The following is a 10,001-nucleotide window of genomic DNA, read 5'->3' on the forward strand; positions in this document are numbered from 1 at the left end:
TAAAAGTTGATTATAAAAAAAAGTTACAGAATTATATCAAAAAATTAGGTACAATAATGCTTTCTTTTTAGAGTACAAAAACATCAAAAAATACATTTTGATCCGATAATCATTACTTTTTTACATATCAAATAAACGCGAATCACACTATATAAATACCCCCAAGTAAAATTTATCCATGCAAAACTAAAACCAACTTTGTATTTGCACTCTTTCCAAACAGACCCTAAGAGTCTCCAGATTCTACAACAACCACGCCCACGGTGCATCCGAGATGCAATCTCGGGTTAATTGGTCTGGGTTGGAAAATACCCAACTTGAACCACCCGACCTAAACTATTAATTAGGTTGGGTTGCGCGTGTGCCACAAGAAGGAAAATTCATTAAGTTCCAACCATTTCCACTTGAATGTGAACATTTGCTCGTATCTGTTAAAGTTCTGGACCTGGTTAAGAGAGAGATAGAGAGAGAGAGAGTAGAGGAAACTAACTAACAATCTACCCTCTCGATTTCAATTATGCCAATATACATCTTTCAGTCACAAGAAGTTATGAGGAGAGAAGGAAACCGGATCGATGGAAGAAAACAAAGGGTGCATCATCACCAGATATGGACTTCTATTTGAAGTTATTAATATGTACAGAATTGAAGCATTGAAAAGGTCCCCTTTTTTTCCAGTTGGTTGCCGTAAGCCAGGCCAAAGTTGGAGTAGTAATGTTGTTAGTCATGGAGAAGATATCGCGATCAATCTGATTGTAGCTAGCAGAGGCGTAATGGTGAATTCCAGTTGACGTTGTTCTTCTCCGGATAATCCTTCTGAACTTCCTCCGGAGGGATGAAGCAGTCGATTGAGAGCCCCGGCACATTGAACACAACGTCATCAATCGTCCATTCTTCCTCCATCCGCGTAATCACTGGACCCAGCTTCACGGTGTCCCCAAATCTGGCCAGGCTTGCGGTGGAGTGGCCGGAGTGGGCGACCATCACTCCGTCCACCGTTCGATAGTCTTCCATCGATGATCCCATGGTTGTCTCCCAGTACATCGGGCGTGAACCGGGCGACTGAATCCGTGTCAAGAGAGAGTCCTCGAGATACACCAGTAACCCACTTCTCTGGCTGATAAAGTCCGAATTCTTTGATTGTTCCTATGATTAGACCTGTTTATGGATCGGGTTCGGGCTTGATTTTTGTCAAAATTCTAATGGGCTTAGCATGTAACCTGAGCCTCAGATAAGGTAAAGTTGAGCCTGAAGTCGGGCCCATGAACAAGTCTATTCATCATTATCTGGAAAAACAAAAATAAATCATTTTAATTGTCTTTTTCTTTTCATACAAATTAAAATGCCCAAATTCCAGACATTAGTGGATATGACACTTGATAGAATGTGATGGCTGGGTGGACCCATATAGTTGCAACAAGTTTGGTAGATGATGATGATGATATCATCATTGCTTTCAAAACTGGACTGGATTGGATGGTTGGACAGGAAAAACCGGAAATCGGTCATCTGATCGGTTCCATTACACTCAAAAACCATTTTTTTGGCAAAAAATCATTGATTTGGTCGGTGAACTATAGACCCAAGTGGTCAAACCATCCATCCAAACAATGATTTTTGACTATTTTTTATTTTTTTTGTCAGAACAGGCCATTCAGACTAAACAGTCACACCATTTGACCCAAAAACTAGAGCCCAAAACGGTTCCCTGTCCAAAGAGAGAGTTTATTAGAGTTGATGCAAATTATTGAAGTTTGTCGGGATTTGAAAGGTATGAGAGGTAAAAGGGGTGTTCTCCAATGTGAATTATCGTTGCCAGTTTCAAAAAAGAAATAAAAGACTGCTGTGAAAATAAGTTGTTTCTTGAAACAAAAAAAAAAAAAAAAGAAGACAGAAAACATGTTCTTCGCTATGTTTGTGTCTTTTATTTCCAAAACTAAAAGCAAAAAATTGTTCTTATAATTTTGGTTTAAAGAGCATGTTAAAATAAAATCATCTTATTTTTATTTTTCAAAATAAAATTTAGATTTTTACTGATATGAAAAATTCAAAATCAAATAAAAACAAAAACATTCATGTTGTAGAATACCCAAGTGTGCCTACTAGTACCAGATCCACTCTCCCTTATAGGTGCCTATGCCCTATTGAAAACCAATAAAGTATTTGATAAAGTACGGATAAGCTGAATGCAAATTTCTGAATTTCAGTGCAGATCTATAAACATCCAAAATATCAAAAACCCCCTATTTTATGCATCAATGCCCACTGGTAAATTAACATCAATTCCGAACTTGCACCCAACTCAATTGTATTTTAATCCTAAATATTCTGACCTAGGCTGAACCGTGATTCTTCCTAAAGTATTCAATATTCCTACACTTTTTTTCCTGCACTTGTTCACTATACTTTCGTTCATTCTATGACAGATGTCCTATCACATGCATTTATCGTAAGCATGGGCATCTATCGGGCTCGTTATGAAATTAGCTGGGAATTCCATCCCCAAGTTTTTCACCTGCTCTATCCCCCTCTCCACCAAAAAAAAAAAAAAAAGAAAAACCAGTAATTTCGTAAGTTGGGGGTAGTTGGTAGGAAAGTAGACTAACTTTTTCATGTTTATGTTTTGGTGGTAAATATGGGTTTTACGTTAAAATAATTTTTATTTGATTTACTTATTTGGGTAAGTGATATCTATCTTTAAAATAAATAAATTATTATTTTTTACCTTAAGTGTGTTAAAACTAATAAGAAATTGTCTATTAAAAATGCTTTAAAATTTTAAAACGAAAAATATTCAAAAGACAAAATTGATAATTCAGAAAATTACTTTAATATAAAAAACATACATAAATTCAATCTGTTCCTAATATGCGACTGCAAATTATTGTAAGGTTGGTACGAGGCCGGCTGACCAAATCCCAATTCATAAAACGGAGTAAAAAAAAAAAAAAAAATCTAGCATAAAACAACATGTGTGACGATTGTTCTAGAAGCAAAACCAGCGCCGTGGGCATTGTCTGCCACCACGGAGATGTCATATTCATTGGAGGGTAAAACATAAGCAGGTCCTTCCTATTATGTCATTTGTCCATTTGTTACAACCGAGAGAGAGAGAGAGAGGGGTTCGTGAGGCTAGCATCCACCCTCATCTTCTTGTCTCCTCTTATTTTTTCTTTCTTAGGTGTAGACCTGGCACTTGGGTTGGGTGGATTGGGTTCGGGTTGGGTCAAAGTAATTTAGGTTGATTTTGGGTCAGGTTGTCAAATGTTAGACCCTAATTCTAAATGTTCGGGTTAGGGTTGATCTATGGGTCAATTCGAGTCATCCAAAAAAATAAAGAAAAAATTATATGAAAAATGTCAACATTAAAAGAATTAACCTTAAAATTCCAAATATAAAATAAAAAACTTGAACATTTAACAATAAAAAGTAAATACTAAATTGAAAAAATTAAAGAGTTGAAACTTCTAATAATACATAAATAATCCCAATTATACATGACAATCGGGTCAGCGGGTTGACCCATGACCCAACCCAACCCAACCCAATTTTATCGGGTTGGGTTAAGTCAGGTCATTTTCACATTTGAGTAGCTAAATATGAAACCCTAACCCTATTTTTTCGGGTTGGGTTGGGTTAATTTTTTGCCTGGTATACTTAGGTGGTTTTCATTAAGGAGATGATTATATATGCATTTGGTTCCGTTTACACTTTTTACTTCAGCGTTTCTATTTTATTTGATTGTAAAATCTAGAAAAATAATAATTATAACTGTTTATAACAATTAGACACCACTATGTATCATATCAGCCTAACATTAAAAAAACATCTAACAATTTATGAAAGTTATATGTACAAAAATCAAAATCCACTTTTACCATTTTCAAATACATACGGAAAAACAGAAGAGGGGAACTGATAAAGTGGCAACTTAGGCCACGAAACTAAACACGATGTGTGTGTTTAGAATCGTTAATGTTTATTGACAAAATGTTTTGTATTTAATTTATTTATCGATACTTAAGCTCCGGCACGCACATAAACACACGCTCGTCATCGCTCATTGCTGACTAGCCCCGGGTCCCACCACTTTTTACGTTAACCACGTGCATTTAAGAGGGATCAATCACCCAAAAAAATAAATGGACTATAGCAACGGTGGTCTGATTGTCAGTGAAAATCAATAAAGTAATGGTGGCCTGACGTCGAGTTAACATCTGCAGCTCACAAGGGACGCCCCACAATGTCCCACAGCGCATCTCCGCCGTGTATTGAAAGCATCTTCCGATGATAATACTAATGATGGAAGATGTTCCCAGTACACGGCGGGAAGATGTTCCCATACACGGCGGGGATGCGGGACGTGACGCCATTTGCAGTAGTAAAGTGGAGTTTGACTCTTCTAGTTGTGGGCTCGCTCTCATGCGGGCCCCTGCCCTATGTGTTGGAACCCTTCCAACGGTAGAAAATAAAGCCACGTCGCTCATGGTAGCATGGGTTACGTACGTGGCCATGTTTTCCACCGGTCGATGATGTCGTCGGATCACCACCTTATGTTTAAAAGGGATGGATGTTACATGCAGAGCAAACAGCAACAGAAGGTACGTACAGCGGTACAGAAGAAAAAAAAGGACGACTGAATGATAAAATTCTGTGTAGAGTGAGCACTCTAGAGAGAAGAAAAGTAGAAAGTAGAAAGTAGAAAGAATATTCCGGCCTAAAGATGGGAGTTAGTAGTAGTACTTGCCTGAAGTGCACGTCGGAGTGGTCGAACTCCTCCCTTGGCCGTGTGTGCGCCGAGCCAGGGCGTGTGGCGCCACGCCACCTCCCCGTCGCTGCCGGCAACGACCTTTTGCCCGCCGACTACCAGCTCCACTAGCCACTTGTCCGGGACCATCTGCCATACCACGAAGCAGCCCTTCTGTGACGTCTTGGCCGGAGTGGTTACAGTTACGGAACCACTACTTGATCCAGGCTCTTCCGCCATCGCCATCTTCACCTTCCCGGTTGCGTAGATGCTCTTCACTGTCCCCTCTATTTTCCGGCACCCCGTCGCCGCTATGAAGTGCTGAATTATGTATTGTGCCGACGATGCTACCTATTGAGACATATAATCAACAGTTGATAAATTATCTTTTCTTTCCAAGTATAACCGAACGAAAACTGTAAACTGTTTGGTTAATTACAGAGAGAAAGAGGACGAGAGAGAGAGAGAGAGAAGATCTGGGGAATTAACATTTAATAAGACTACTACTTACATCGTTGATGGATGGAGTTGGGTGGACGGAAAGAGGGGAGAGAGGGCAACCCAGAACACTCAAGAGGACCTTGAGATCACATTTCTTGTTGAATAGAAGAGGGAATTGGTTCTTGAGCCAATTACGCCACAACTGACCTTTCCTTGAGCAGTTTCTGGTGTCCTCTTCGTTGATGGGTTCTTCAGACAGAGGTGCAAGGCGACCCATTTGATCTGATCTTCAGCTGCTGGCTAATTTGATTGCAGTTGTTAGTGATGATTGTTGTAAGTCTTCTGCATCAGGAGGGAGAGAGGAAGTTTCCGAAGAAGAGAGGGGGAGTTGAATTGTTGAAGCTGAAGGTAAGGGGCCCCTCCTTTTGGGTGGGATTAAGTGAAGGAGCTTTTAAGGCAGGCAATACAGGCGAGGGGTCCATATCTTCATCCGGTGTAATAATGGCGTTTCTGGTAGTTCGGTAAAATTGGCAAGCTGTTTGAGTGCTTTGGGGGGTAAGAATTAAGAAAATCAGTGGAGATCCAGCACTTTGTATTTGAACTTTCTCCAACACTTCACTTTATTACCTACCAAAAAGATAACAAAACAATAAACAGTAGAGAGAGAGAGAGAGAGAGAGAGAGAGAGAGAGAGAGAGAGATTGGATTTTAAAATAAATAATGATCAGACTGAACATGTTTCAGGTGGGGATCATTCATTTCTCCTGTGACAAAGAGAAAATTTTGTTTGGAGGGAGTCAATTGCCAGACCCAGTGGACATGATCAGAATAATAAGCTAAGGTTGTGTTGGGTTTGATAGGAAATAAGAGAGAAACAGAAAGTTGTTAAGAATTTTACAAAATTTGTTAAGAACTTTCCCTTACCTTTCTGTTTCATCAATTTACTCTTATTTTTCTATCAAACCAAACATAGCCCAAAGATGCATTAATTGATTCCCCCAAAATGGTAGTTATATAAGGGGTAACCAATTAGAATCTGAGTGTCCGGATTTGATCAAGGCAAGCCCACTAATTATTCAACAGCAGAGATCTCCATATAGGTGAATGTTGGTGGATGTTCTGATCAAGGTGGACCATCTTGTTTGTTCCCTGCAGAATCTAGACAAAAAAAATTACTCAGAAAAATGCATTTAGATTAGATAGTCCAGATTTTGATGCATTGGACCACCCCATTCAGATCATAATCTATATAATATCAGAAGCTCTATAATCTGACTTTGCAATTATAAGTAAGACTATGCTACCTAAACTGTATTATATATTTGTGATTAGGTGAGGCAGATCTACAACTTGTTTCCCATGTACGTTTCCTGGGCATTTAATTTGTTTTGTTTGGTGTCGGTAAGGATGAAGAATCTTCATTCAAATACTTGATGCATCAGCCCCTCCCCATCCTCTCTCTCTCTCTCTTTCTCTCTCTGCAAAATGTACGAGCTTCAAGTCTGTATATAATGAACCGAAGTTAATTATTAGTGTGTTTTGAAATTTGAACAGACAAATGTTGCCCAAGTCTTGAGCCAAATGTAGATGGTGTTTGCTTGTAGTTATGCAATTCTTGTTTCAACTTTTAAATGTTTCTGAAGAGAGGATTATTGATTATATATTCATGGCCATGCATGCATGCAGCTTCCCATCTCGCTTTAAAAGCTCTTTTATGACTCTGGGGCTGCATTTTAATGGAGGCACATCTCACAGGACTGGTAATGGCCAGTGGCCCAGTGCCCATATCCAATCCCTCTATCTAGCTCAAGTTTGTACATCAACTGATCGATATGATGCAGATGATAATTAATATATATCTTGGATTTTAATTAATTGACCTTCATCGATCTCAAAGATAAGGACCGAGTCTGTGCTGCCATGGCCAAGGCCAGCCCATGCGCCCATGCAATGAGCAGTAGATATTGGCAAGGCTGAATAAGGCTCAAAGGATTTGATCCCTCCATTGTTGGCCAGCCTAATTAAGCTCAGCTTGCTATTTGTAAGCTTACTCAATTGGTGCATCCCCGACTCTGATTTTGAAATAAATCTCAGTTCCCGACCATGATCCTTGATGGGGATAAAAATTGTTTTCCATCACCAACCCCTGGTGGAGAAATCCTCGAAAATTGTTAATTAGTGATATTTTTTGAAAAATAAATTTATTTAAAATGAAAAAAAAAAGTTTGGGGTTGGGGTGGGGTGGGGACTTCATTCCCCATCCATAGATTCCAACAGATTCCAACCCTGGTTAGGAATCCCTACTAATCCCCATACTCATCTTGCTCCGTCAAAACAATCCCCACCCCCAACCCCAGGAAAGTTGGGTGCCCGATGAAGATGAAAAAAATTGCCAGCCCTAACACAGTGGATCTTACTTGTTAAACAGATGCCACCTTGTTAATTACGGTCTCTAGGTCTACGTAGGGGAGGTGGCATAGAAATTAAATAATGACCTGTCCCCAATGAGATACTTAGAGTCCATTTGGTTTATAGTTGGAATCAGAATGATTTATTCCTTCTGTTTATTTGGTTTAAAATGGCAATTGGAAGCGGAACTAAAATTAGTGAAATGGATTTTCACTCCCAAGGGAGGGGGACAGATTGAAAAAAACAAGAAAATATGGTATTCCGATTCCACCCAATTGAACGGTTGGTCAGATTCCGATTTCAAACCCTTATTCCCGTGAACTAAATAAACCATTAGGATTACGCTCAGTTTGGAAGGAATACAAATATAAAGTACAAAATCTTTTATTTTCTATATTTATACTATATGCATTTGTATTTATAGTATTTCCAAACTGTCTTAGAGTTTTTCTCAGAACTCAGAAGACTATGGCAGATTTGTTTTGCTCCACCCAGTTGCCAAGTGGGATGTCTTATTATTACACTGGTCCATGAGGGAAATAATGAAGAACTCAACTTGCGCTTGGCTGTCCAAGCCATCTCAGCCTGGGTGTCCGCCATTTTTCCAACCTGGTATTGGGTTGATCAGTAATGCTGAATAAAACCAGCCTAGTCCGGTTTAGCAAACTGTACTTGACCTAGACCCGGTTCTGCTGTTCGGTGGCTGGTCAAATTATCTGACCGTCCAGGCTGATGAGCTTCTTTCTGGTCTGGCAACAATGGCGTTCGACGAACTTGACCTTACTTATTTTAGATGCATGGACGAAAAGAGATGACGAGGTCAGTCTCGACTCTAGACTGACAATCACAGATGTCGCCAACAGTGGCTACATATATTTATTCCCAAATCCAGGTACCACTGTTCTGATTCTGAACCCATTTCTGATTCTGAACCCTGTACGAGACTTCTATGGGATCCACGTGTGTTCTATGGTCTGGTTGAACGTTTGGCAGACAAAAAATTCAAGTTTGTATACAATGCTGAGTGGTGTCGTCTTTTGGTTGGTAGGAAGTACTCTCACCTCCTCTTATGACATGGCTTCATTTTTTGGGTTATTATTGGGGTGTTAAAGGTATTCGAAAATTTTGATAAATATTTGATTTAAATTAATAATATATATATATATTCAATGAAATATGAATTTGTAACATCCATCAAATGTCTAATCAATTTCAGTTTGTATGATATTGCTTGATTTGATTCAAATTCAATTCATTTATATACCTCTAGTTGTTATCTAAAACTCCTAATTTTTTTTAAACATACCTAGAGACCCCTATCAAAGATCAATCATTAAGGGATGAATGATTTTCTTCAAATTAACCATATTACCCTTCTTTACACCATTCATGACACACTGTGGATTAGGGGTGCTCACGGTTGGGATAACCAAACATGAGCTCCTTTTTTAAATCCAACTGATATCATTGATTTTTGTAATTTCTTGAACCAAATACCATCAATTAACTAGTTGAGCAGCTTGGTTTTTGGGTTTTGGATTTACTTACATTTATAATATATATTGTAAATAACAAATAATATATATTATTTATAATAAATAATAAATAATATATATGCATAATGCATATATTTTTATAGAATATATATACTAGTTAGCTCGGTTAACTATTGATCTTTTTCTAGGTTATTAACTGAAAACCAAATCGAACCAAACTGAATATGTTAGTTGGGCTTTTGTTTTTTTCAAAATTTAGTTTTTGTTTTTGGTTCGGTTTGGCTGAGATCTTCAATTGAACTGAACCAAAAATTAGGAATGGCAACTAGGCGTGACAGGGACAGGGAGCCACTCCCCATCCCTATCCCTGTGAAAATCCCCATCGCCATCCCCGCCGATGGGGACAAGGCTATCCCCATCCCCACTCCCCATGATTTTTTATAATGTCAACCATTTTGTTTTTGTTTTTATTTTATTTAAAAAAATTAAAAATAAAATAATTAAAATTTATAATCATAAGATTCAAATATATTCAAACATATTCAACCATATTTTTAAAATACTAACGTATGCATATATAGATATATACTTACATATATGCATACGTATTAGCGGGGATCAAGGTCCTCATGAGAATCAGGGAAATGGGGAAAATTGTCATCCTTACCAAAAATCAAACCAATGGTTTTATGTAATTAAGTATATTAAATATACAATATTCTATTTAATAATTTATACTTATTAATGAATAATTATTATGTATCCCAATCGTAAATTATGCAATTCTCCATTGGGCTTTGGGCCCATTCTAACTTTTAGTCATTAATAGTTAACGAAATTGTCTAACAACTCTAAACAACTTTAGTATTAAAACCTTGACTAATTATTCATTAATTGTTTGTGAATAC

At 38.0% G+C, this 10,001-nt stretch overlaps 1 protein-coding gene across 1 annotated transcript; it reads right to left on the reverse strand.

Moving 5' to 3' along the window:
• Positions 1-476: 476 nt before the first annotated feature.
• On the reverse strand, positions 477-5,796 carry LOC148872871 (lipase (DUF620)). The gene is made up of 3 exons (XM_088970165.1): positions 5,259-5,796; positions 4,725-5,098; positions 477-1,117 (listed from the first exon to the last, which is right to left on the reverse strand). Exons 1-3 carry the CDS (start codon positions 5,463-5,465, stop codon positions 760-762), a joined length of 939 nt encoding a protein of 312 aa, XP_088826291.1. The 5' UTR covers positions 5,466-5,796; the 3' UTR covers positions 477-759.
• Positions 5,797-10,001: the final 4,205 nt, after the last annotated feature.

This window comes from Nelumbo lutea, chromosome 2 (assembly GCF_056320005.1).
Source record: "Nelumbo lutea isolate HS-2025 chromosome 2, American lotus-T2T, whole genome shotgun sequence".
Lineage (NCBI taxonomy): Eukaryota > Viridiplantae > Streptophyta > Magnoliopsida > Proteales > Nelumbonaceae > Nelumbo > Nelumbo lutea.